Here is a 27,834-nt window from a genome sequence, read left to right as displayed (position 1 = left end):
GAGGTGGAAGGTAAGTAAATAAAATAACACCAAAAATCAGAAACACTTCTTTAAAGCAGGGCAAGACAAAGTAGTCTCTATTTCAAGTCAGATTGGCATTTTTACCAACTGCTAACAAAGTAAACGCCAAAAAATGGCTGAGAAAATACTGACAATCCCACCACATTATCACAAATGACACGTAATACTCATACATTTAGAGGTCTGACCTTTACTTTTACACAACTTGGAGTCATAACCAAAATGAGGATCACACATTCCAAGACTCCTCTTGATGAGCTGGAGAAGTGTTGCAGGACAGGAAAAAAAGGCACATAAATCTCCTAATTTCTTACAGAAGCAGAAAATTTCTCATCCAGCTGTTGTTCTTTATCTCCCCATATTTTCCCGTGTCTGGCCCCTCTTTTTCCCTATTCAGTCTCCCATTTTACCTCTGAGAACGAAGAAAGTACACAGCAGTGCATAAGAATGCTCTCAAAACTTATCTTACTGCAGTCTCTGTTAGCAACTCTCAGAAATCAGTCACACAGAAAAACAATCTCCTGGTTTTAAACACTGGCACACCAAAAACATTTGAGAGTTGTCAGGATTTTCAATCACATTTCTTCACATTTTTATACCTAAAAAATAAATCAACAGCTTAAACAGCCATGGAAGCACATCTACTATAGTTGAGAGTAAGCAGACCTGTTCCAAATCAGGAGAGCCTGAGGCAATTTTCCTTACTGCTTGGTGGCTTTCCTTTTAGCCTGGGTGGCTAAAAGCTGTGCAAAAGGGCAGATTCTCCTACTGCTTACTCATGACACCAACACTTAGACTGACTGGTCCACCAAAGAAATTCACATACGTGTTGCAATGCCAGGCCTGGCCACAGAAGAGGAGAGCTCAGTTCTCTTTTACCTCTGTGCCATGTAGCCCCAGGGCAATTATCACTTCTGTTAGCCCCTCCACTGGACATTGTTTTTCTAGAGTCTCCAGGGCTGGGCAGAGTTGTATCTGTACATCTGTCCCTCTGTAGGATGTATTTGTGCTCTCAAGACTGATCCTCTGTCTTTTCTGAGACTTCAGCCAATGGACTGCTGTCATGTAAACATTATTAACTGTTCTTACCAAGGTCTGTCTTAAGGGCACCTCGGCCAAAACAGCAGCTATTTGTGTGTTTCATTAGGGATATTCAGATGGTTAAAAAAGCCTGATCCTTTGATATGAGAGCTACTTACCAGGAGAGCAAATATTTTATACCAACAAATGCCATAGGAGACGAAAATATTCCCACTGCATACTCCTTAAGTGCACTTGCTCTGTTCCTGGAGGATGGGCTTGTCAGAGGCCAAATCCTCAGCCTTCACATCCAGTGGTAACAGAAGCAAGCAGCTATCCAGAAACAACAGCAGCAGAGGACAGTGGATATCACATCATAGGTTTTCCTTAATTGGTGTAATGCATACAAACAGACTCAAAAAGGGATAAAGCAAAACCACAAGATATGATTTAAAAACACTGGATATTTTCTGTGACATTGTCCTTGGCTGTGATTAATTTACCTCAGCTTCACACACCCAGACATCAGGGACATGATGCCTTGGGCACTGTTCTGCTCTTTGTCACAGCAGAAAACTTTCTACAATGCCATCCCTGGTCTTGTGACATGGAGGAGAAAGTCAGCATCTGCTTTTTCCCTCTGACATACAACACTTCCTCTCTAACATGCAATTCAGAAAACATATTTTGGTGAAATGCTTCATGTCTTCTGACATCTGGAGATCTATCTCTAGAGCAACATGGTTACTGTGACTCACAGGAGCATTGCTAGTCTAAGTCACTGAGAGAGAGTCTAGCAGTACAGAGGTGATTTATTATAAGTAACCATTCAAGTCCTCAAGGTATTGCAAATATTTTAAAGGCATATTTTAATGAACATAATTAATTTTACTGTAGATTCTTCTCATCATCAGGAGAATTTTATTAGCATATTTTATGTTTTCCTATTTATAAAATTATAGTACTTTGCTTTAAATAAGGATATCTCTTCATTGTTTCCCTGTTGTGTCACATGCAAAATATCTTACAGAGACAGAAGAAAAACATGTTTGGTTTAATATAAAGCCAGTCTATATGCTGGTAGAGATAAGTCATGGAAAAATAAGATAAAATAAATAGCATTTAACAAACATTTCCGTTTCCCACAGATCCATTTTCTATTACTATCTGGCAATATTTTTTCTGTTGCTCTTCCTTGAAAGATTCTTTGACCTTTCTCCTTTTCAGTCCCCCATCCCTGAAAGATAAAGAAAAGAAACAGCCTTAAACTCACTTCAGGGCCAAGGCAGGAAAACATTACTATATTTAGACGATGCAGTCAAAGCAGTTTCCACTCTTAATGTAGACATCTGTAAGACAATGCTAAGTGATTTATACTGCCAAGACTTTCAACACCACAATGCCCTTCTTTAACCCAGCATCTAACAGGCAAGTAATTAATTTTCACCTAAAAGTGCCTGCTGTCTAGATCCACCTGTCAGCTCTGTTTCTCTCTATCTACTATATTATTCTAATTATTCTAATGTAATTGTTCAAGTAATAGAGTAACATTTTCTGAATCAGAGTCAGTAAGGGTGGTGGACTACAGGGCAAACAAAGCAAGTTTTAAAAAATTCCATGTTAATATTTCAGAATACAGAATATATACAGAATACACCTTTAAAAACAATTCCAGAGGTGTTGCTTCTTACCAAGGAAGCACAGACATTCCTGCCCGAGCAGCGATGACAGCCTTGACTCTGTCAGCAAAGTGAACAGCATCTTCTTCTTCCTGAAAAAAATATATTAATTAATTGCTTTACAACACAGACATTTTCTCTGTGCCTCACTTAAAAATTCAGGTTTTGTCAGACAGCAGGCAGTAGGGTTTATGCCAGACCCATAAGCCAAATGTGAGCAGTTCCAGCTGATCCTGGTTTGCCTCCAAAAAGAACTACATGGTACACAAAGACTCTCTGGTTTCTGGGACAACCTCAGACAACACACAGCCTGAAGTCCCAGGTCTGACCAGAGCAGGGGATGCATCCTATATAAATCCAAGACTGCAGTGTTGCTTCCTGGGCTTTGTCCATTTTGTTATCAATAAGGATTCAGAACACCTTCTGTAGTAATGCAGACCTCCTTCCAGACAACATTTTACAAGCACTTTTAAAACATACAAAAGTGTAAGAACCTCTTTGACCATCGGTGGCAGGTACCACACATTGCAGACAATAGCCCAGCTGGTTAACACATTAAAAGCATAGGTCATGATGGAATGCTTTGTGCTGTTCCAGAAGGCATCTCCAAAGCGGGGGTCATACTGGAAGACAAGAAGAATAAGTTGCCTTGGTTTAAATCATATAAAATGGCTCCTTTTTTGGGCCACAAAGTCACAATTCAACTTATTAAATAAGGGGCAAATCTAATCACACCTCCTGAAAGCATCAGTAAATTCAGAGTAAAGTTCCGAGATTTATTACAAGTTTCTAACAGTTAATCTTTACAAGCAATGCCTGGCCTCAAACTGTGACAGACCTGTTGCAACACAACTATAGCAAAAGATTTATTCAAAACGTAAAAACTTGTCATCTACATAAATGATGACTACAAAGGTTTACTTGACAATGCTCACACCAGTTTTAACAACTTCCATAAGATCAGGCAACATTATAGCACCAGAAAAAGTAACTAATATTTCCAGATCTAGAGTGACCTGGCTAAAGCTACTCAGCAAGACTTGAAATTGCCAAGAAAACTGTCCTTATCCTCAGAGGAGCCAGGACAGAAATGACATGTTTCCCATACTACTTAAAACCACAAATTTCTGTCTCTCAGGGCTCATTCAGTACTTTATGCACACCAAACATATCCCTTTTCAAGGCTTACACATAAACAGCTTCTCTGACATGAGAAGCGTTTTCAACCAATCCTTCCATGTTTGGAAAACTGCAGTTACAGTACCTTGATTGCTACTGGATGGATGGTTCCTCCTACCTCAAAGCTTCCCTTCTTAAACATCATTACTGATGTGTTGTTAATGCAGGTGCCTGGTCAGAAGTAAAATAGATGAAGGGCTTAATCCACTCTGAGAAAAGTATCAGGAAATTAATCCTAAACTGTTTTAAGGATACTAAATTGTTAAAGGAGAAAGTAAGCTTTAGCTCTGGAACATAATCCCAGAGCCATGTATGTCTTCATTCTTTTATATGATAAAGCAAATAAACTGTCATAAAACTGTTGTAAAATACTAGAACCTGGCTTTTAATATCTCACAAGAGCTAATTAATTCTACAAACTAAAAACAAACACCTCGATTCTAAAGACTGGGCATAATAAACTGCACTCAATGGCAAGAAGTGAGAAGAGCAAAAAACCAATACAGTTGCTTCTTACCTTCTGGGAAAATTAAAATGGGTAACTTGGCCTTATCTGCAATGTGTTCTCTAATTCTGTGGAGAGAAAATAAAGTTTCAGTGTATACTTCATATTTATTTTGTCCAAGAATCTAAACATTCGTTACCTCTCACAAGAAAAGCCCTTGTGCAATTGCCTTTTGCGTAGTCTGTTGCCTCAACTGGAATATGTTCTGGTTCCAGGCCTTTATCTCAGTATCTCTTGCTAAAAAAGTAGATTTTCTACAAAGCTGTATGAAGTCCCATTTTAACCACAGAATGGTGGTACTTGAAGCATGTGAAAATAACTTCCCAGATTCCAGCTATGAATGCAGCCAAACTTTTCTTTAGACTGAAATTTATAGTTTTCATGCTTTCTAGGTTCACAACATCAGTTTTACATGTATCTAATGATTCTCCACATTTAGTTAAATGACAGGTCACTATCTTACTACATTTGCTGCAGCACTTAAAACCACAAATATCACCACTGATGACAAATTACCACACCTGACCAGACAATAAAGCAATCACCTCACTACCTTACTTTTTCCTCACCAGGTGACGGTCTTTCATTTCCGAGCGTTCAAACAAGACATGCTGAGCGGTTTGCATGCAGGATTTTTGAATAAGTCCCATAAGCCCTCCATGTACCTGGCCAACCTGCAAAGCCCAAAAGAAACTTGTTACAAAGCAAAGACACATACAAACACATAAATGATTACATTCTAAGCAGAGATGCAACCATTTCTAAGCTTATTGACAAATTATACCAATCAGCTTGGTCATAAATATGCACATGCCTGCCTACATCTAGTTTTTTAAAGTTCAGAATGTGAGTGTGAATGCTGTCAACTGTTCTGTGAGGAAGTTTATCCTCTTACCCAATGCTACATCTATGGGCATCTCAACATTACTGATATTTACCAACTGTCATGTTCATACCAAGGAATAGCATCCATCACTGGCCAGGATTAGGACATCCAATGGAGATGTGTGGTTGGCTACACAGATACCTCCTTCCTGTGGTTTGTTTTCCCTGCAACAATAACCATAAAAGTAATTAGTTAATGTTTATTCTCCAGACAACAAGCCCAATCAGGTGGCAAGCACTGAAAAATATCTAAGTGTGTGAAGACAGTATTACACCATCTACACACACCCTGCCAATACACAGCAGGAAACACAGGAGGGCATGTGAACATCCTGACAGAGTCTGGATGATCCAAACAGCTTTTTGGGTCAAGTTGTGCCATCACCAAGTATCCAGGCAGTAATGGAATAAGAATCCTGCTCCAAAACTTGAGATATTAAATACTGCAAGAAACAAATTCTAGACTAATAAAGGGCAAGGTGGCAGCACTCACCTGTTGTGGAAATGAACAATGCCACTCAGACATCGGACACCTAAGGTGGCACATATCATCTGGACCTGGTTGCTCAGCCAACCTTTAACTCTAAAAGAAATGAAGCCATCGATACATTTGTAGTTCTATGGAGTCACACAATGTAAACAATGCAATGTAAACTCTCTGAGTTATCCCCAGTTGCTGATCATACTAAGGCTCACACTGCATGTCTGCTTTCAGATGCCATTGCCATAACTCTCTCGCACAACAGTCTATAATTTTACAGGAGAGAAAGTCACCCCATGATAGTCCACATCTATCCTCTGGACTTCAGCAGAGTGTTCCAACTACTAGTTCAAATTCTTAAAGAAATACAGAAGAAATTGAAAGTACCCTCAGCAAACACATACCTGCCATTTGGAAACTGTCCTACTACAGTAGTGGCCAACATCAGCAACAGGATGCTGAAAATAGACAAGCAGATGCTACAAAGTAAAATAATCTTAATTATATGGCAAGAAGCAAAACTGGAGGAGTAAGCAAGAAGGTATTCTTACTTGGCTTTTTGATCTTTGATTCACAATGCTTCCTTCCAGTATTAATAGCATATAACTAGCAACAAACTGCTAGCTAATCAGCACAAACCCTTTAATCCAGCTTTGCTGGATTTTAAAGGCAAATTAATTACTAATAAAACATATGGAATGTGAGAAATTTACTTTTTTTTTTAAGTGATATTTGAGTTTAGATGGCTTCTTGGAAAGGTCATGCCAGGTTCTCCTTCCTCCGCTAGCCAATAGTATATTATTTCACAACTTCTGTAAAAAGTAGCATGAAATACGATCCCAGCAAACCCTGTGTGGCTCACCGGAAAGGCAGCAGGAGGCAATACCGAATTAGGATGCCAGTGACCCACACAGCAGCCAGTTTCCAGCTGACATGGTGCAGGTTGGCATTGGTTCTGCTGAGGAGATTCCAGGACAGCAGCTCCTCAGAGGAGAACCGTCGAGTGACTTCATCTTCTGCAACTGCCTCACAGCCCTTCTTGGAGAAGTACATGACATCAGCAAGGCTGAAACATCCTCGGCAGCGGCCAACAACCTCCTTTTCCATGGGAGTCTCATCTCTCTGGATGATCCCTGCATGAGGAAATGAGCCTTCCTTCCACATGGTGAAATGAACAACATGGATTCCAAAAAGAATATCAAGAAATACATATGCCTTTTAGAAACAGCTCTTCTCCTACTCAAGCACGATAATGGTATTGCTATGCCTCATTTCTGTACTGACAGTTCATTCCACAAGTTACTTATCTAATCCTATGCCATATAACACCATATAACCTTGAGCACAACACCTACTTCATTATTGTTTACCAAACAACAATGCCACTCACACCTAGAAATGTCACCTATACACTACCAAGATAGCAGATCCTTCCTGGTGCCTTGACTCAAATTCAGGCAGAGTTTGTATGATTGTTCTTGCTGCTGTTGATTAGCTTTATTGTTTCCCAGCCATAACAAACACCTCCCTCTGCATTTTTTTTCCCTTGGAACCTTCCATCTTCCCCCATACCTTCTTCGTTAAGAGTCACTTCTCTACCAAGAAACTTGAAAGTGCCTGGATTTCTCCCCCCAGACATATGAAGCATTACACAGACACATTGTGCAGAAAGAATGACAACACATGCTTGGTCTGATATTTGTAAAGCTACACCCCATAGGACAGCCAAGCAGCAAGTCTCAGATATCTGCTGAGGTCACTCTGAGACCAGATTTTTATCTGGCGGATTACAGTGACTAAAATTCTCTTGGTTCATACCAGCTGACACTTGGCTTTTTTGTTTGGTCCAGCCATCTTTTTTTTTTTTTTTTTTTTTTTTTGACAGGGTGACATTAAGTATGCATTATAAAAATACACTTCATTTATCTTGATCTACCTACCTCCCCCTGATCAGAATCACAAAACCTTTCCTATCTGCTCTTCAGTAAAACCTTCACTCCCAGGAAATCATCAGAGCGGAAAACTATAAGCTGACAAACCAAGCAGTGTACATGACTAATCACTAAAAATGGTACTACAAGTAAAAGGATAACTATGAGAATTTAACTCACTCCTCTTTGGTCAAAGAAGGAAGGAAAAATACTTGGGGGGAAAAAAAAATTGGATTTTATACTCATGTCCAGAAAAGCATGCTAATTGTATCTGTGATCTATGGGATGCTGTAACTCTTTTATTTGAGAGCCTGGATTTTTTGCATGTTAGGAGTTACAAGAAGCAAAAGATAACTATGCAGAGCCATGTGAAGCACAAAGAACACTAATTCCTCTCAAACCTGTAAAGAGAGAGCTGATGGAGCCAGAAAACAAAAAACACTTATGAAAACAAGGATGCTTCCCAAATCCTTATCAGCAATATCTTTCTATACCCACACTAGTCTCTAATTCCTTTTATTCACAAAATTCAGAGATTTTTTTATAACATGCTTATGTACGTTTATAACTTCAATGGATATTTGCTCAAACTCCTTTCTAAATAAGATTGTCAAATAGCTGCCTTTTTACATGATAAATAGTGCTGTGTCCCCTTCATCCAGAGATCTTACCAGTGGAGATTAAATTTTCAGGTGCCATTGCCTTCTGCTTTTTTACTCCTTCCTCAATCTGCAGGGTGGCCCACTGTTCCCAAAACAAGAAAAGTAGATGTTGATGGTTTTCATTTCATCATTTCCAGACATTCTGCAATTACCTCAGGTGAATTGTCTGAGCCTCTTTTACCCTTGCCAGGTCTAGGATTTTCATTTTTCAAATTTAGCCTGAAGGGTACCCTGCACGCCTCCTGTTTCATTTGTTACATAGACTACCTTTTGCCATTTCCAGGAAAAATTGCTTGGCTCAAACTTCTTTTCAGGACACAGGTATTTTTTTCTGGGGGTCCAACAAATTACTGAGCTGCCTATGAGACTCTATAAGATCTAATGTGTCCAAAACACACTCTTCTTCAGTTAACTTCAGGCAATAGGATTATACAAAATAATATCACTGACATTGGAGACATGGCAGAAAAATAGAACTAAAAGAATTATTTTAAAGAATAAAATATACTAACTCATTTTGAGGTCATTCAAGTGGTTCTCTGACAGAAAACTGAGGTGGCAACATTTTGTATCAATAGCATTCCAGAAGGTAGCCCCTTTGGTAATTAGCTTGCACCCTTTCCTGTATTCATTTTTTTGAGCTTCTCCTTGTATAGAACATCATAAAACTCTACATTAGCAAAATCAAATATAAAAGTATGCCTGATTTTTGAAGTTTTCCTAGTTTTGAATGTTTTCATCATACATACATAGACATGTAGCTCTCATGAGTACTAAAATCTGGCTGTTATTTATGTCAAGGTACCTGCCCTAACAAAGGGCATATGATGCTTGAGAGTAGGCTCTGCTCATTATTAAAGGCTCAGTGACCCACTCAGTTTATGCCTTCACCTGCTATTAAGGGTTCCCATCTACAGTAGATAAGGATAATCCATCTGCTTCATATAAACTCATGCTAAACACTGTATTTCCCTCTAGCTGACATGTACAGCAATACAAGTCACCACAAAGCTGATCTCAAATAGTCTTCACTACATTACAACGTCTCATGTGCAAGCATCAACCAGCTTTTTGCCACCCTAAAGTTTTGCATGCTCTTTCTGTAGCTATCAAAGTTAAGTCAGTAGCAGAATGGACACTTTGCCTTGACATAACTAGGATATTTTAGTTACCCTTAGCTGACCTTTTTTTTTTACCAGCCATCATAAAAGAAAACAAAAAAGTGAAGGTAGAATAAGCTTTGATATGGTATTTTAAATTCCATACAAACCATCTTTAATAACACCATAAAGCAAACAACCCCCCCAAAAAAGAAATTAAAAAACCTGCACCGCGGAACATAATTTTGTCTATACTTCCCACGTATTCTCCTGAAAAGGTCAACAGGTACATCATCTCTCAATCTTTTGCAACACATAGAGAGTCATTCAGAATGGTGGAGCCAGGGGATGTCATGAAAACAGCAGCCCACACACTGAGAAATTAAAGAACATACAGAACAGGTACAGGAGCATTGCAAAAGAGAGTAAAGGCAGAAGTGGCAAATTTAACCTCTTCAGAAAATACTGCTGGTCATCATCCCTTCCCCAACATCCTTTAGGATAGTTGCATGGCACGAGGAGGAAAAAGTATAAAACATAAAATATTTGAGATTGATAAATAAAGCCTTCTGCCTTAGTCTTTGCTTTCCTATCTCCTGTCTACCACCCTTATCTTGCCTATCATTGTCCTCCTACATAAAAAAAGCACTTTGTCAGCTGGCCAGGACTGCCAGAAATGAGCTTGCTCATACTGTCCTGAAGGATCTGGAATACCTCCAGGAGGCTGACTTTTGATTTCCAGATAGAAAAAGGGTGATAGTCACTGACCAAGCTGATTCCAAAAATACATGTTAACTAATCTAAATGAGCAAGACAAGTCAAAACCCACAAACATTTATAAAGCTTACTAGTAAATTATAAAATCTTGCCTCCTAGCACAGAGAAAGAGTGAGGCAAAAGTGACTGACAAACTAAATAGTCAAGACTACAAAGGCAGTGTCCAAGGAAGATGAGGAAGAGCTTTTGGAGGCTGAACAGGGCTTATTAGCTTTGAAAAGAGCTGGTTGAGATGGGTTAAGAAAGGCATCTACAAAGTCTGGACTGGCACAGAGGAGGTGCTTAAGGAACAGCTATCCATTTTCTCTTCTACTACAAGAACTGAGGTTTACCGTAGGAAAGCTTTGGGCAGAGTGTGTGAGCAAGAAAAAAGGCAATACATTTCCACAAACCATCATGGGACATTGAATTCTCCTAACTCATGGCTTGGCATGGAAGGCTGAAGAACAAACAGTGAGGAGGGAATACAGCTGTAGAGTCATCCAGGTCTTAGGCTTTCAGTCCAGCCATTGAATTGATACCTGTCAAAGCCATCTGTCTGGGTCCAACTCTGGGCTAACTAACTCTGCAGTGGCTACTGTGTTGTTCTGCCTTTGGTAGCATCTGTATGTATAATCTGTTTTCCAAAATGAAATAAGGCTTTGTGATCGCCTTTGTATTGCACAGTATTGAGACAGAGCTGTCACGCTGGTCGTGGTTGCAAAACAGTAATGAAAGGATGTTTTCAATACCTTACCAAAAAAACACAGATGTTGCAACTAACAGAATTTAAGTCTTAAATGTAGCAACTTCATTCCTACATCTGCTGACTGAATGAGAACTCATGTTGTGTTTTCCCTCACTCCAATTTCTGAAGTGATGAGGACACAAGAAGTCCTAACACCCAACGGTTGATATCAGCTGGAATACTGAATACTTGACAGCTTAATTCCAACAGTCCAGTTGTTTGAGCTTCCTGTAATTACATTCTAAACAAAATGAGGGTGCCCAATACTTCTTCATGTTAATTACTGTCTTCACAGGACATGACATGAAATACAACATGGAATGTTTATTTCCTGAAATCTCATTCCTTGCAGGATTTTTCCTCCCTTTTCTCTTTCAAGTACACCTCAATACTCCATCTTTCCCTGCTAAGTAATAATTCAGTTTTGCCTCTCTTCCCATATTTTACTACTTCTTCTCCCATATTCTCACAAAAGGTTTTTCTAATCACTCATTACATACACTTTTCTCAATCTTTTCCTCATGTGTGACAAAGGCTTTGGGGCAATTCCTCCATGTAAAGTCTTCCGCTACAGTGGCAAAGAGAAGGCTGGTAGGTTTTTAGCATGAACTAAAATTACCATCTAAGGTCAAGCACTTGTGACCTCACCCAACAATGGTTTCTGCCTGGCATTATTTCCCCTTGCACATCACAAACATGAACCCAGATTAAATGGCTTCTCAGTGTCTGAGAAGATGTGAGCGTCCACCCTCAGGCTGTGAAAAGAACTCACAAATCTCCTGGCTGATCCATGAGGACTGATGAAATGGGTTGAGAAGAGTTTGTTTGGGATAAAAGCACATGTATAATTTGTTTGGGTTTTGATGGAGAGGCCAGCTAAGGATAGCCATGTATTTAAAAGCACAGCAGTGCAATTTTTCACCAGCTGAAGTGCCTGCAAAATCTGCCATACTCCAGTAGGAGGTCACAGCATACATATTCTTCCGTATACTTGTAATGCAAAATGCAAAAACTACTCGCAATTTTTAGCTGGCTGATTTCTTTTTCTCTAAAAGCAACTATGCTCCAATTTCATACAGAAGTTCAGATCTTGTAGAACTCCAGAACATTTCTTAGCAAATAGAGAGCTGCAGCCATTTAATGCGTTTCTTTGACTCTTCACAGGGTTCTGAGAGCATGGCATAGATTTCATCCTAGCAAATGTGTCTTCTTTTGTAATCACTGGAGTAACATTCCTGAAACAGCTTTGCTACTATCCTCAGATCCAACAAATACCAGGATGGACAAAGCTCAGAGAAAAGACATTATTTACAAATAAAAGTTTACAAGCATATGTGAAAGAATAACCCTAACAAAACCCAAACTATGTTCACCTTTATAATTTCCAGAAATATTTGAAGGATAAATTAAGTGTATCTTTAGACCTCACTTAATTTGTTGGCAACAAAAAAAGTGTTCCAGAATAAAACTCAAGTTTTCAGACCCATCACTAAGCAATGAGTAATGGTGGCATATGATAAGTCAGTTTGATTTCTTGACTTCACTGAAGTGTTATAGCACTGTGAATAGTGATTAGAATAACTGGAAAAGATGAAATCATGCATACAGATAATTTTTACCTTCTGCTGCTTTTCTGTCAAGGAAAGTAGATACTTGTTATTTTAGAAAGAAAATAAAGCATACACTTCCTTTGAAAACAAAACTTTAAAAAATATTTCTTTTTACTTTGAAGTTCTTGATTTCAGGCTTCACTCTAATATTTTTCTCAAGCTGCCAAACATAGAAGAAAATAAAACATGCTTTTCCTCTGCTCAGCTGTAAGAAACAGATAGAAACTCCTTGGGTGAGAAGTTTTCTATTATTTTTGCTGGTTTACATAACAGACTAAGTCAAATGCAACACAGTGGAGAGACCAGCCATTGTGCTAAAGGTTGGATTTTTGCTGAAGCATCATGCAGTTGTTTGGCACTTCCTCGAGCAGTGATATTCCTGCAATATAGTCAGTAGTGTGCTAATACATTTCTAAGCATCTTCAGCATTTCCAGCTCAGCTCTCTGGGAAGGCATCCTGTTTCACCATTCCAGAGGACAGCAGGAACCACACACCATCTCTGTGCATTAGCAATATCGTAGGAACACAACACCACAGCTAGAAACCAGCCAACAGCTCTCCAGGGTTTCAATGTCAGGTTGTTCATATCTCAAACAAGACTGCTTTAAAGCTGACTTATCCCAAGCTTCAGTGTTGGCTCTATTCTGGTGAAAAGCCCCAAGACTCCAAGAACAGGCCCAGCAATTCCATGCACAAGCTTTAGCCCAGAGTTTTCCAGTCCTACCCTTTCCTCCAAAGAGCCTAGTGGGCCACATTACAAGCAAAACATAACACTCCACATGGAGTTGTGCTGTTCCTGTTATTAGCTGCTGTGGCAACAGGGAATTAGACACAAAAGGCTATAGCTGATCACATAACAATTAACTTATTTCCTTTTCAGTATGTTGATCCTCCACATTATGACCACGGAATTATCACACTCATAACCTGTTACAAAAATTGTGGAGAGAAAAATATTTCATGTGCTTTACCAAAGAGAAGTGCCTTCCTACATAAAACACACACTGAGTGGGTCAAACGTCTCTTGAAGTTGGGAAATGCACAGGAGAAAAAAAACCCCAGAAATTATTTTGATGCCCACCAACTAAAGCAGTAAAGCTGTCCAAAGACAGGTTTGATATGAGAGTAGCTCTTAATTAGGGTACAAGTAAGCATTTAATCAGCATACCACTGTCTGATTAAAAAATAGTTCACATATAAAGGCTAATATTACATACAACCACAGCAGGCAGTCACTGCCCACTGACATCAGTATCTGAAAAAAAATAACCCCAAAATTTTGCAGTCATCTGCAAAATGATGTTCATACAGCTGAAGACAGATACTGCCCAAGAGCTCCTAATCACTATTAAAACAAATCAACAAAAATTGCCCCCGCCTCAAACAACAACAAACAAAAGAGAACATAAGAAGGATAAAAGATAATTGGCAAGGTAAGATGGTTATGATATTAACAGTATCACACTGTTATAGACATGCTCTACTGCAAAACAGATTACTCCAAGTGCTTAATAATAAGAGCAACAATAATAGTAACATGTTTTCTGCCACAAGTAGAAAGTATATTCACAGAAAGCAGGTTTATGCCAGAAGCACAAAGTCAATCTACCGGAAAATGGAAATGCTTTACTGTTCAATATGATGAATTCACAGCACCTACTTCTGGCTAGTAATGGATATCAAAAGTCAATCTTGAAAAACTAAATGGGATTCTGGCTTATAAAAAGCCCCAGCAACCATTTATTGACAGAAGCAGGATCAGAATCTTATCCATGATCCGTTTATCTCTAGAAAAATTGCACTTTTAGAAGGTTGCACACAGATTCCTTTAAATCTGTACAAGCAGAACTTGTAACTGCTGGATCCCCCAGATTTAACTGGGTGAAGCAAACACACAGAATAGGTGTTCTTGCCTGGAATATTAATTCCATGTAATTAAAACAATCCAAATAAAACCACTGAAATTTATATACATCTAAAATACATGTTTTTATTACTTACCAACTCCCACAAACTAATAGATCTTTTTCTTTATACTTGTCAAGAGTATTCTACTTGCCTGAAGCATTCTAACAAGCATGAACTAGAAGAAAATACCATGGAATCTCTACTTTAGCCCCAAAAAACCTCAAAGCAGTAGCAGATTATAAGCCAGCACATAACTAGATATCATTAAAGACACTCCTCAAAAGATTATAATATAAAATAAAGCTGCAAATAACACATGCAAGTTAATGGATTTTTTTTCTGCCAACTTTTATGGCATTTCTATCAAATGTACAGATTTTTATTTTTTTTTATTAAACATGTTCTGTAGCAAACACATACCTTTGAACTCACTTCTCAACTTACCTCTAACATTTTAACTACAATTTTCATATAGAAATGAGAAATCCCCAGTGACACTCGAAATATTGAAGGCAACAAAATTAATGCCACAAACAAAATCATCCAGATAGACAAAATCTTGTCTTCTGTAAGGCCATGACCTTCTCTACTTTCTTCCATGTTTGCCCCTCCAAAATGCCAACCAGCTGCCTTTCTGAGAATATATGCTCATCTGTAGTGCAGAATCTAGCAAGCTTCAAGAGACAGAGGCAAAGAAAAATTACACATTCTAAGAGCCAAAGCTGTCTCTAGGAGAAGGCTGCTGCTCACTGAAGACTGACACTACTGATACTCTGAGTGATAAAGTAATTTCTACCCTTTGTCCCACCCTAACTCCACCCACTTCCTTGTAATTGATAAGCATTTGGTCACCAGGGGACAAGAAAGAAAAAACATGATAAGTAATAATATATGTTAGATAATTAGATGCTGCCAATAAGGAGCCTTGTCAATGGGACAACTGGTTTTCACAGGGTGTCCTGCCAATAAATTACAGTACAGAAGTAGGTGGGTGTGTTTTTCAGATCGCCTAAAATCTTCTCTTATTAATACACATGAAGCATTTCTCCAACTGATGTTTGCACAAATCTGTGACTTATTCACTCAGATTTTCTATTTCATGGTAAGATAATTGTCTTATTTTGGTATTTGAACAAATGAGTGAAACAGAAGCTTGAGGTGCAAGTCAGGCTTTTTCTATTTTATTTTATAATAACACATATGAAATGAAGATGCAAGTTTCAGCAGGCAAGGACTGACAAGACAATTAACCTGCTCCCTCCACTCTATCTCTACCATAAATTTGCCAAAAAAGCCTGTATTACAGGGTTACAAAATACACTGTGGTGAAGTAACAAGCCATCTATCTTCGCACATATTCAACTACAGAATTGAAATGCAAAAGAAAATCCTGTTTTTCCTTCTAGCCTATCAAATTTCAATAATTTAATTCAGTATTTTTTAGAGAATACCCAGCTCAACCCCTTACAGCCACCCTTCTGCCTGTTTGCATGCATCACAGATGATATAAAGGTGCATAACTCTAGAACCTCAGGGAAGCCCACCAGATACTTGTTTACAACCTTCCCACAGAACAAATTAACCAACCTTGGTGGAAGGAGGATTTAGGGCACAACTTCCAAGACAGTGACATGCTGGTCCACAAAAGATCTTCCTTTTGCCAATACACTGGTATGCTTGTCTGCAGCCAGGGCTGTCCTTTTAAAATATTCCCATCCTCAAGTACCATTGCTTGGTTTGTGTTGTGAAGCAACTAGATTCCTTATAAATTGAAGAAGCTGCAAAGATCCTGTGTAAAATGTGGATCCAACACCGTCCAGGCAGTAAGAGAAGCACAGATGTCAGAGGGGGCTGCACCACTTCTAACTAACACCACACACCCAGGCTCCAGCACACAGGCTCCTAACACTCACAAGCCCATGTGAATCCATGGCACACTTCTTCTGCCACATAGTGAATCCAGTAGCTTCTGTACGTCCAGATTTGCTGCTGCATGACATCCCTCAGGTCTTTCAAATTACATTGCAATCTTATCCAGCAATATAACTTCTCTTTTGCATCTTTACATTACTTAGCTTCCTCACCTTTCTCTCTCCCCTTGCTGGCCACCTTCCGAGCCTTCTGTATCCTCAACAAAACCTCACTGGTTTGGTTTTGAAGTGTTTCTGCCTTCCCAATGCTCTTGCTCTTAGTGACAACCTTAAGCTCTCTCACCCTGCTGCTGCCAGATACACCATTAACCACTATTTCTCACCTGCCCTGCCAAAAGACTCCTCTAGGAAAAATGCTCCATTATAAAACAGCTTTGCTCACCCATTTCTCTTTAGCTACTATTCCTTATTCTCCTTTCTGGTCTCTTCCTCAAGCTAACACCCATTCCCTAGCGGGGTTTGCACAGCTAACACACATTCCCTAGCAGGGCCTGTGGTGGAGAGCTGGAGGAGCGGGTATTGATCCACCTGGCAGCACCTGTGAGTAGCTGCCATCAGCCTCGGCACAGGGGATCGGTATGCACGGAGTCTTAAGTGCTAAAAACCTCGTGGGCGGGAGGGTGGAGGTAATTTCTGGGACCTGATTTGAGACAGGAAAGGTGGGCAAAATGAAGTATTGCAAGGAACAGGAAGATGTGGTGACTCACTTGGTGGGATGCCTCAACAGCAAGTTTAGGCACAAACAAGACAGATAATTTCTTAAAAGCACAGAGGGAAAGACAGACTTGCCTAGCCTGGGTAGGAGAAAGAAGTTTCCTCTCCTGGATAAGGGAGAGTTGTTTTTCATCCTGTGAAACCATATAAAGAAAGAACTGAAGAGTTTCTAGTAGCCTCTCTATTGAGGTGGTCAAATCATCCAGCCCAAAGGTACTACAAGATCCATATGGCCAAGGCTCTTCTTACAATTATTCTTTGCTTTATCCATTTTGTACCTCCTGAAATAATGAAAACCATTTTGATTTCTTACTACTGTGCTACCACTGATGTCACATGGTTTGGAGAGCAAAAGCAAATACACAAACAAAAAGGCCTGCACCTCAACCACCCAAACTGGGTATGACACCAAATTCAAGGAGATTCTGCACATCTACCTATTAACAGTACGGAAAAACATTGTAATTCAATGGAAAATTGTCCCAAAACTTACAAAGGAATAAACCTGAGTACTGGAACTTGTCCAATTATGACCAAGGAATTTAATCTTGTTAAATTTCTGCCAAAAATATCTGCTGAAGCTTCTAAAGCATCCTTCTGCTCTTGAGACCATAAGCATAAAAACAGCTGAGACATGGTGGTCTATGCACTATATGTCAACTCCAAATCACTTGAGACTGTTATAGAAGTGAATATGAATTTGAATTTTATCTCTGCCCTGAATGAAGGTAATGAACTTGCTCATGATGTGAAGAAGAAAGGAAATTCTTTATTTCTTCAGGCAATTCATAACATAGCTTCCTATTTTTGGCCATAAATTTGGCATAGCTTTTTGCACCCCAACACAATAATTTATGATGTTATAATAATAATTATTATTATTTCAGAAGAGCCATGAAATGTCATTTTTGTCGAATTCCGATGTGAATAGATATGCATCCAACAGTAAGCTGAATAACTACAGTTTGTAATACGACTACATAAATTTCCTCAGCAAAATAATTTCTTTCAGAATTAGTTCTGCCATCCACTGACTAAACAAAGATTCTGCATGTCATTCTCCTGCCCTTTTTGTCCATATTACCAAGAGCCAACCTGCTGCATCACACCTGTTTAGAAGCTGTGAGAGAGGCTTTATTCAGAAGAGGGAAAGTATTGCAAATAATGCAAATAAACATGCAGCAACAAAATGTAGAATTCTTTTTATTTTTTTTTTTTTTTTTTTTTTTTTTTTTTGGTAAGGTCCAGTAAATAACAAGTGATGAATTTATACCAAATAACCACAAGCACTTCTTTATTATGAAGTACCCATATGTCAGGAAAAGCCACCAGAAAATCTGCAAAAGTCTCTGTCCATTTGGAAGAATGGAACCCAACTTAGAAGGAAGTGATGTGGGTGACACAGGAGGAATCCCAGAGCAAAGCTCCCTTTAGTTTAATGAATCTCAAATTTACACCCACAAGTATAACAAATTCACTTGAAACAATTTCTGGTCTCCTAGGAAAATGAAAAGGAGATGGAAGGGGTATCAGCTGCCTACTCTAGGTTCTAGATCCCTTGAGGTTGTTCTGGTGATTTCATATTGCAAAACATTGTCTATTGCCTAACTGCCAATTGTCGGAGGGAACTGGAATTACGACCCATTTATTTTTCCAGTGCAAGAAAAAGCAAACACAGCATGAACCTGTGTCTATTTGTAGTGCCTCACATGGAAGGGTTAAATCAGGTATAAACAGCCCCTTCGTGCAGAGCAGTCAGCTTTTAAGCAGGTTCAAATACACTGTGAACAGATAAACAACTGCAGTGGGAGGTGATAGCTTTCAAGGTGTGCTACTATGGTTTTGCATTCCCTCTGATACAGAAGTGGAACACAGCCTGGAAATAACACTTGCCAAGGTCATCAAAAAGAAGGAATCACACAGCCACAGAAATTTTGGCAAGCACTCTTTCCAGGTATGCTTCCTTCCTGTCCAACACTAACCATTCCAGTGACTCCGAAGGGATGTCAGGAGAGAGTTTTCGGCCTCCATTTCTTCTACCGCCTTTCTTATCAGACCACTCAAACATCATATGTCCCCAGCAGATACTGCTCCAAAGCAGCACTGGCACATTAGTTTCAGCCAGGTGGTGCTTCAGATGCTGAAGTAACACACTCCCTAAGGATTAACAAAGGGATATTTCTACCTGAGGCAAATTACAGTTGTGGTGTGTTTTTCTTTGATTTGATATTTGTTCAGTGTCTGTTCACCCTCCCTCTCCCTAATCTCCTCCCCTCCCCTGTTGTCAATCTTCCCTAGCTCTTCCCTAACCCCCTCCTCTCTAAGTTGTCAATCCTCCCTTTCCCTGCCCCTTTCCCCAGAACATTCCCTGTCACTCCTCCTAGTCTCCTCCCCTGCTTCCAGAGCATTCCCTGTCTATTTAGTGAGGCTCAACACCCTGTTGGTTACTTTGTGTTACTCCACTCCCCTGTTTCCCCTGACAGGTTTGGGATATGTTAGTCCCACCCTAGACTCCTCCCCAGCCCTGCCCTCATTGGTGGCTGTTCCTATACCCCTCCTCCTGAATTATGGTATAAAACCTTTGTTTGCCCTCCCTGGCGGGTCTTGGGGCTCACTGAATAAAACCATCCTGTTCATCCCCAAGTCCTGTGTCACCTCTGTCTGTCCCCACGCCAACAACTGAGACTGCAGAGCTCACAGGGGGAGAGGCCGCCCGTTCTCTTCCCTCTCACCACCCAGCACGCCACTGCTCGGGGTATCGCAGCGAGAGGAGCTGCCCACGTTACAACATACAGTGATCATGACTGTCAGCGAAGGTCAACCTTCTATCATTTGATCCTTTTTTTAGAAAATATACAGGGTATAATTTTTACCTGTTTGGAGTAGCAACATTGCCCAAAGCTGCTTGCAGACAGTATACAGAAGTACATCCTGACATTGTCATTAGGCATGGGAAGATGTAATTATTGCTAAAATTATTTTTCTGACACCAATGTAGGGCTTCCTGGTATTTGTCTGTGAGTTTTGCCATGCTACAAAGCAGACTGATCTATTTAGAAAATTGTAAATTGATGACACAGAGTCAGACAGGGCTGATTTGCCAGCATCACTTAATGTCCAAGGATACCAGGATCATGTTTTTCAGGACAAGAAAGTGTTCCAACAGGACTGATCAGAACATTCTACACCACAGTAATTCTGCTGAGTGTACTCAGAATTAAAACTACTAAGACCATCTTTTTTTCAACTAAACTTTAGCTACAGCAACAACAAAAAGCCTTTTTTAGTTTTGCTTATGTCTTCTCAATGTTTCAACCCCACATTTATCAAATTCCTTACATGATTGCTACTCAAGGGTGAAACAATCTCTGGTAGGTTTGTTTTGATATCTATCAAGACTGAGGTTCATGCTTTACATGTGAAAAATTCTCCAAAAGGCCAGAATAACCTTAGAGGTCACCTATTGCATAGTAAGCAGTGTCAGGCGCAATATTTATTTATGAAAAACACACTGTCTTCATGCACTGAAGTGCAAATATGTGCTCCTCTGCATTCTCACTCTGAGTTATGTTTGCTACTCTTTAGGTTTTTATAGATTCCATCTATGCCAGCAAACAGGAGCATGTTTATATCTGACCACAGTAAGATTGTGCTAGTTATGCTTTATCTTTGGCCATCAACAGATGAATTATGAAAACACTGAAGAAGTATCTTTAACTACTGTATCACTCATTAGGATGCCTGTAACACATTTAGCTCTGACTGCAGAAGCATTATTGTTTCCACACAAGATAAATTCAACAATTACAGAAAGTTATTTATTGTATCCTGTGGCTAACAACAGGCTTGAGTCTTTGTATCTCAAAACAGGGAAATCCACTACTGTTCTGATTACATTTGTTTGTCTCAGCAATGTATAAATACCCACGGATGTGTAGGCATTGCATGGCTGTCAATATCTATCTCATATATTGTCCATATAAATCTTGTTTGTGTATTGTTGACGCTGAATGCAATAAATTAATTTGTCAATGCCTAACACTTATTGCATTGATTAAATGCATACAATTTTCTCCCAGCTCTGGCTTAGGGATGACTGCAAGCACAACACAGGGTCTTTTGGGAGAATTCCTGAACTGAAGGAGCATTTTGTTCCACTTTCAACGTGTTGTCCCCAAACAGCTAAAGAAGCTTGTCATATCATTTGTTCTAGTTGTCTCTACCACAGCAACATAGTCCATAATGGAATCATTTATAGTAATATATCCCTTTAGATGTGTTGTACTTGTTACCTGTTTAATATCACTGCATTGCAAGAAATGCATGGTAACTCTTTCCATCAACCTTGTCCATCATTCTCTACTATCCAGAGACTTATCCCCTTATTCAGAGATATAGATAATTTATGAGTGTGTTGAGAATTGGAAGTCTTACCTGGTTCCTCTCGCTACTGTAACAATAATTAAGAATCACAACAGTTTTCCCTTCTAAATACTAGCATCATTCACATATATTTCAAATAATACTTAAAGAATTTTATTTAAATATAAATATGCCAGAACTCCTTCTAAATCTTGAAAAAAAAAAAAAAAAAAAAGGGAAAAGAAACTGTACTGAAAATAATAATTTTATATGAAATCTAAAAAAATATGTGTGAGACCTAAAAAGCATGGAAATACCTCTTGAAAGACCATAGGTCCATACATTCTATTTCAAGAGTCAGGAAATTAACATCTAAGGCTAAGATTGTGCTTACCTATATTCCTGATGAGTGACAAAATCAAACACTTGCTCTCCTGAAGTAAAGGAGTAAAACCCCTGTGGCCTTTAGACCAGATATCTGATCACATTTCAAAGAATATCGTTGCTTGTAACTCTCTCTTCCTGAAATTGATTTGTAGGACTTTCTTCTGGCTTGTGTCAGGAACACCTGCTATAATGGGGAAAAAATGTTAATACAAGTATTAAAAATAAGTAAAATGCGACAACTGAAAAAATACAAAACATGCATTCTGCAAACAGTCTACATCTGAGGAAGAAGTGGTACAATTTACTGCTGTCAGATCATTATTTAGCATTATCATTTTATTACCTCCTTATGACATTTTATTAGGCCATTAACTCAGAAGATTCTCCCCATGAGCGAAGTGCATAGACACACAGCTGTATGTCCTGTTTGAAATGGCACAGCCTTGGTATTAAATCTCCCTCCTTGCTGACTAGGCTTGAAAGCAGGAACATCAGAGAACATCTCCAGAGAACGTTTTCCACACTCGGCGTTTTGCTGCCGGGGAGATCCGGCGGCCCGGCCCGGCCCGGGCGCTGCGCTGCCGCCGGCGGCCGCTGGGGGCTCCCGCCCGCCCGCGGCCCGTCCCGCCATTGCTGGCATGGAGGGCGAGAGCACCTCGGCGCTGCTCTCGGGCTTCGTGTTCGGCGCCCTCACCTTCCAGCACCTCAGCACCGACTCAGACACGGTGGGTGCCGAGGCACGGTGGGGGAGGGCCGCTCCGGGTCGGTGGGAGAGGAGGGAGGGGCGGGCCGCCCCCCACCGCCGCGGCCGCGCTGCCGCCGGGCCTCCCCCGCCCGGCCCTGCCGGGAGAGCGGCCGGGCACGGGGCTGGCCCGCCCCGCCGCGCCCGGAGCCGCTTCGTGTGCGAGCGGCGGAAAAACGTGGGGATTCCGTGCTCGAACGAGGCGAGCGGCGGCTGCAGCGCCGTGCCTGCCCCGGGCAGGGTGCAGCGCTGGCCGGGCCGCCCGGCTCCAGCCTCCCGCACGGCCGCGGGCTGCTCCAGCTCAGCGAACCACGGCAAACCCACCGAGACACAGCACTGCCTCGCTGAGGATTTTTTCCTAACTGCGGGCTAGTAGTAAAAAATGAGTGAGGACCCACTCTGTTAAAAAAAAAAAAAAAAAAATATATATATATATATATATATAAAAAGTTCGTTTTGACAGCATTTTTCCTCTCCTGAAGACAGCACTCACACTTGGTATTATAGAAAATCATGATAGAATATGCTGAGTTGGAAGGGACCCACAAGGATCACGCAGTCCAACTTTTGTCCCCCGCACAGGACACTCCAAGAGTGTCTCACGTGCCTGTGAGAGTGGTATCCAAACGCTTCTTGAACTCTGCCAGGTTTTGGTGCTGTGACCACTTCCCTGGGGAGCCTGCTCAAACACCTTCTGGGGGAAAAGCCTTTTATCGATATCCAGCCTAAACCTCCCCCAACTCAGCTTCATACCGTTCCCTCCAGTCCTGTCACTGTTGGTGGAGGGAAGAGATCAGTTGCTCCACTTCTCTTGAGGCAGCTGTAGAATGCAATGAGGTCTCCTCCTAACTCTCCTCTAGGCAGAACAGACCACACAGCTTCAGCCACTCCTGTGGCTTCCCCTCTGGACCCTCCACTATGTTTGTAGCCCTCCTTTGGACACTTTCTAATAGCTTTGTATTTTTCTTACATTGTGGCACCCAAAACTGCACACAGGACAGGGGGTGAGGCCACACCAGCACCGAGGAGAGCAAGAGTGTCTGTTCAATGCTACTGTTAATGTGATTGTTTTTTTCCTCTTCCCCTCTAAAGGAAGGTTTTCTCCTTGGAGATGTGAAAGGTGAAGCCAAGAACAGCATTACAGACTCACAAATGGATGATGTTGAAGTTGTTTATACAATCGGTTAGTGTGTCCACATTTTTCATAGCCTTGCTTGGTTTCGGGCAGTAAATGGCAGCTTTCAGTTTTGAGGGACAGCAGTCCATGGCAAGATCAAAGCTCCAAGATCCTGCATGCTTCACCGATGTAAAAAAAAAAAAAAAAACCAAAAACCAAACCCAAACGACCAAAAACACATAAAGGGTTATTTTGTAACATTTTAACTGCTAAAAAGATTGCCATTTTACTGTAGAAAACACAATAATTTAAAAGAAATAACAGTTCCTAGTTCCTTGGATGGCTCCTCTTTCCCAAATATCTTGTTACATTAAATGTAACTTAGGGTTTAGACCCTTGTCTTGACTACATCTCAAACTCTCCTGGACTACAGTTGCCCTAGAAAATCTTTGTCTATCAGTGATGTGAACTGTAATGTATTAGCATCTGTTACCTCATTTGGAGCTTATAAAATTATGTGTGTGAAGGCAAGCTCTTTAATAATTTCACTAAGCAGATGCCAGATGTATTTTTTGTTATCATCTTTATGTGATTGGAGTGAATGTGCACTGAATGACTCAAGTTAAATCCTTCATACTACATATTTCTCCTTCACCTAGCAGAAGGGAGAAAAATATGAAGTACCCAGCTTGATTTTTCAGTTGACATAGTAGAAAAGTATACAAAAAATACAGTTTATATAAGTGGTTCCCTTTACATTTGACAAAATTAATTAGAACATATTTTAAAATATTTCCTTTCTTCACCTTATTTAATTTTATGTTAATGCATTTAATTTTAAGAAATTATATAAAATTATTTCTTGGTCCTTCTATCAGTTTCATGCTGATCATAGCATGCAGAAGAATATACATCTTGAGCTAATGAACGCAGAGTAATGTTACCTTCTCTTTCCAGACATACAGAAGCATATTCCATGCTACCAGTTGTTCAGGTAAGAATCTTAAGGAAACAGATACTGAAAAGTTAAAATTAACCCTTACCTGAACTCTTCAAGTGTTAAATTTACATTGTCTAAGAAAATCACCCAGCTGTAACTATAGTAGCTCTATCAACCTCTTGGAATTGCAGATGCAAAATGCCTTATGCTATTCCTATTTTGCTTCTTTATGTCTTTTTTTTTTTTTTTAATGTTTGTCTATGCATATAGAAATAGAGATAAGGCATACTGCACCTTCTGGTGACCTATGATACCATATAAACTACAGAACAATGTCAACACACTGAAAAAAAAAGTATTCCATACATTCTAACCCCTCACCCTTAATAGTATTAATTTTTTTTTTTAAGTGAGATGATTCTCAGCATACTATTTTTCCAGTCTAATTTCTTCCCCTCTAATTGTCCTAATTTTCTCTAGCTTTTATAACTCTGCAGGAGAACTGAATGAACCTGCTCTGAAGAAAATACTATCAGGCTGTAAGAAGGTATTTTAATCTTATATCTAAACCATACTGAGGAGCTCACTCAAATTTTGGAGGCTGTTCTGAATATCTCTTGCATCAAGGTTTCTTCCTTTCTCATTTTAAACTTTTATAGTCCCTCATTCTGCTGGTCAAGGCAGCTACATCCTTTTCCTCCCTAAAAAACAGTTTAGCTTATCTTTGACTAGGATTTGCCTACATATGTGTCACAACCTTATTTTGAATTATTAATTTCTCAAGTGAACACTTCAAGGATCCCAAAGGAATTGCACCAATTTCCACCTTAAGATCAGTTGAGGTCAGCTCACAAATGGTTAAGGACCACTTCATCAAAAAAAATTAAACTTTTTTCTACAGAACAAAGTTTTACAAGGGGAAAGTAGAAGCTGAAAAGAAACAACAAAACAGAAGAAAGCTTGCAGTTTCAACTGGAACACAGGCTAAGAAACAGACCAATTCAACACATGGTTTTGAAGGAAAGAAGATGGGAATTAGGCTTAGAAGTTTTAAAGGTTTCAAGTAACTAACTGCGTGACTATGCACCCATTAGCAAACAATTCAGACATGACTTTGCACTGAATGAAACTTGCTTCAGTGACACACAGGGACACCATGATTCAACAGTAACTGTGAATTTTCTTCTGCCTGCAGAGTGTAATAGGATGGTACAAATTCAGACGTAACACAGACCAGACCATGACATTCCGGGAAAGAGTTCTTCATAAAAACCTGCAGTCACACCTATCAAATCAGGGGCTTGTATTCCTCCTTTTAACCTCTAGTGTGATGACAGAAAGTTGTTCTACTTACAGATTGGAGCATGGTCTACATCGGCCTCAGGAAGGGTAATGTCTACAGCATGTGCTAGAACTTGAAAGTTTCTCTACTTTGTTGCAACTGAATCAGTAACGCTGTTTATTTTACCTTTGAAACTTAAACTTTTAATAAGATTATTCCTTATGTTGCCACAGCCCAGTTGAATTCCACAGCCTTGGAATCTATTCTGGGATTGCCCTTTTTATCTGTAGCACCAGCATTGCCAAGCAGACACTGTCAGTTTATTTACACACATAAGCTACTCCTGATCAAATTGTTTTGTGTACAGGACTTCAACCATACATGGTGTTCATCAAAATATTTAAATTGGTGTTAACTTTATCTTCAGAGATATTCTGCTCACAGGCTAGGCTTACCAAGCAAATGTTGCATTAGTGTGTGTTGTAATTAGAAAGAGGAGAAATTATGGGCATTGCTCAGCTTCTGTGTGCTCTTGGAGTTTACCTTTAGCCTCATCTGTATGTGATGTAATACACTGAGCAAGGATTAGAAAGGGTAATCCTCCCCTCAGATCCTGAATGGCCAAGAACATTTAACTTTCAATGAGACACCTTTGAATATTAATAGATCATGTTTTCACACTTACGCATTTTAAGTCTTTTCCAGAAAGTCCCTTTGGTTGTTACCAACTTGGGCATGGCAGAACAGCAAGGTTACAGAACAGTGTCCAGTTCCTGTGTATCCTCTGGTTTTGTGAGAGCCGTGAGACAACACAGGTACAATATGTGTTGTATTTACTGACAGCTGTAGCTTCCCACTACCACAACTACACTTACCTTTCTATAAAAGCATCCAAGTGCTTTTACGAATGTTATAGACATACCTTGTTTCACCTGTTGACCTGTTTTCTACAATTCTTGCCATTCTAGCATACCAGGCAATTCAGTCCCATATTTTGCCAGGAGCTGTCCATCTCAGCACAGGCAACTGAAGTTCAAAATGCTTCTTTACTCACTAAACTCCTACTAAGTAAGCACTGGGATCACTAGCTTGCAATTATGCCATTCTACTCCTGGTTGCAGGTCAGAATTCTTCCATGAAGATGGGTCCCTACAAGAGGTTCATAAGATAAATGAGATGTATGCCACCTTGCAGGAGGAACTGAAGGTAAGCCAGGCAGGCCTGCCTACCTTCATCAGTTCTACAAAACCAAGGCAGCCAAGGGCTACAGCATCTTGCACTGCATGAGAAAACAAAGCCATGTCCAAAACATAGACAAACTGAAAGGTCAACAAGTTCTATTTACTGTGCTGCACACTACATTCTCAAAGCTCAGGATTTAAGTTCCAATTTGATTAAAGCACAATGTTTAATCTTCAAGCCCATGAATAAATTCTCACAAGATGATTATTTTGAAGAAGTACTATCTGTAGTGTGTTAGTTCTCCTTTGCCTAGATGGGATCAAATAAAACATCTTGCATCTTATTCAACACAAGGTTTAAGTTATGTGACAAATCCACCTCCAAATCATTACTTAAGCTTTTTACTACTATGTGTCCAATTTAACCATGAGTATCTTCAAGGATGCAACAATTTTAAAGTCAGCTACTGTGAATACTGTTAGTCTGATCAACACGATCTTCTTCTTCCAGAAAATATGCGTTACAGTAGAAGTCAGTGAACGATCTGTAGAGAAACTCTTAGCAGAGGTGAGCCAATTAAAAGAAGAAATAAAGAGGAAAAAGCAACAAAATTGTTCAGGTAAGTTAATCAAATGTGATGCAAGCCTTGCCCTTCCAAAGTTGACTCAAGTGGCAGAAGCAGAAAACACTT

At 39.8% G+C, this 27,834-nt stretch overlaps 2 protein-coding genes across 9 annotated transcripts in view; one reads left to right on the top strand and one right to left on the bottom strand.

The window, feature by feature from the left end:
* Positions 1-191: 191 nt before the first annotated feature.
* LOC100220060 (glycerol-3-phosphate acyltransferase 3) lies at positions 192-22,497 on the bottom strand. 6 transcript variants are annotated; one of them, XM_032748232.3, is made up of 13 exons: positions 22,224-22,497; positions 21,888-22,064; positions 8,373-8,445; positions 6,633-6,903; positions 6,175-6,249; positions 5,783-5,872; positions 5,361-5,454; positions 4,963-5,078; positions 4,417-4,472; positions 3,985-4,070; positions 3,215-3,343; positions 2,733-2,812; positions 192-2,278 (listed from the first exon to the last, which is right to left on the bottom strand). In XM_032748232.3, the coding sequence occupies exons 3-13, from the start codon at positions 8,398-8,400 to the stop codon at positions 2,164-2,166; spliced, it is 1,140 nt and encodes a 379-aa protein (XP_032604123.3). In that variant the 5' UTR covers positions 8,401-8,445; positions 21,888-22,064; positions 22,224-22,497; the 3' UTR covers positions 192-2,163. The 6 variants fall into 6 exon arrangements, with proteins under 6 accessions (XP_032604123.3, XP_030127814.4, XP_030127812.4 ...); XM_030271954.4 differs by having other exon boundaries at positions 21,888-22,061; XM_030271952.4 differs by lacking the exons at positions 21,888-22,064; positions 22,224-22,497 and adding an exon at positions 14,931-17,952 and having other exon boundaries at positions 4,018-4,070.
* Positions 22,479-27,834, top strand: part of ABRAXAS1 (abraxas 1, BRCA1 A complex subunit) — a 7,159-nt gene continuing 1,803 nt past the window's right edge. The window contains exons 1-8 of one of the 3 annotated variants that reach the window (XM_030271955.4): positions 22,479-22,605; positions 23,715-23,805; positions 24,697-24,733; positions 25,160-25,226; positions 25,875-26,068; positions 26,657-26,776; positions 27,083-27,167; positions 27,654-27,762. In XM_030271955.4, the coding sequence (XP_030127815.3) occupies positions 22,519-22,605; positions 23,715-23,805; positions 24,697-24,733; positions 25,160-25,226; positions 25,875-26,068; positions 26,657-26,776; positions 27,083-27,167; positions 27,654-27,762 (790 nt within the window). In that variant the 5' untranslated portion in view covers positions 22,479-22,518. The remainder of the gene's footprint in view (positions 22,606-23,714; positions 23,806-24,696; positions 24,734-25,159; positions 25,227-25,874; positions 26,069-26,656; positions 26,777-27,082; positions 27,168-27,653; positions 27,763-27,834) is intronic. The other 2 variants (XM_030271956.4, XM_072928764.1) reach the window with 2 other exon arrangements.

Source organism: Taeniopygia guttata, chromosome 4 (assembly GCF_048771995.1).
Source record: "Taeniopygia guttata chromosome 4, bTaeGut7.mat, whole genome shotgun sequence".
NCBI lineage: Eukaryota > Metazoa > Chordata > Aves > Passeriformes > Estrildidae > Taeniopygia > Taeniopygia guttata.
Note: the sequence above shows the minus strand (reverse complement) of the source record. Positions and strands in the feature narration are given on the sequence as shown.

Bases quoted from the DNA above. Each gene is read 5' to 3' on its own strand.
- LOC100220060 (XM_002189977.6), bottom strand. From the start codon at position 15,086: ATGGAAGAAAGTAGAGAAGGTCATGGCCTTACAGAAGACAAGATTTTG. The intron at 2,813-3,214 runs GTTCTTACACTT...TATTTTTTTCAG, and splicing joins TGCCACCGATGGTCAAAGAG to GAAGAAGAAGATGCTGTTCA. The intron at 2,279-2,732 runs GTAAGAAGCAAC...TTTATCTTTCAG, and splicing joins GGAATGTCTGTGCTTCCTTG to GGATGGGGGACTGAAAAGGA.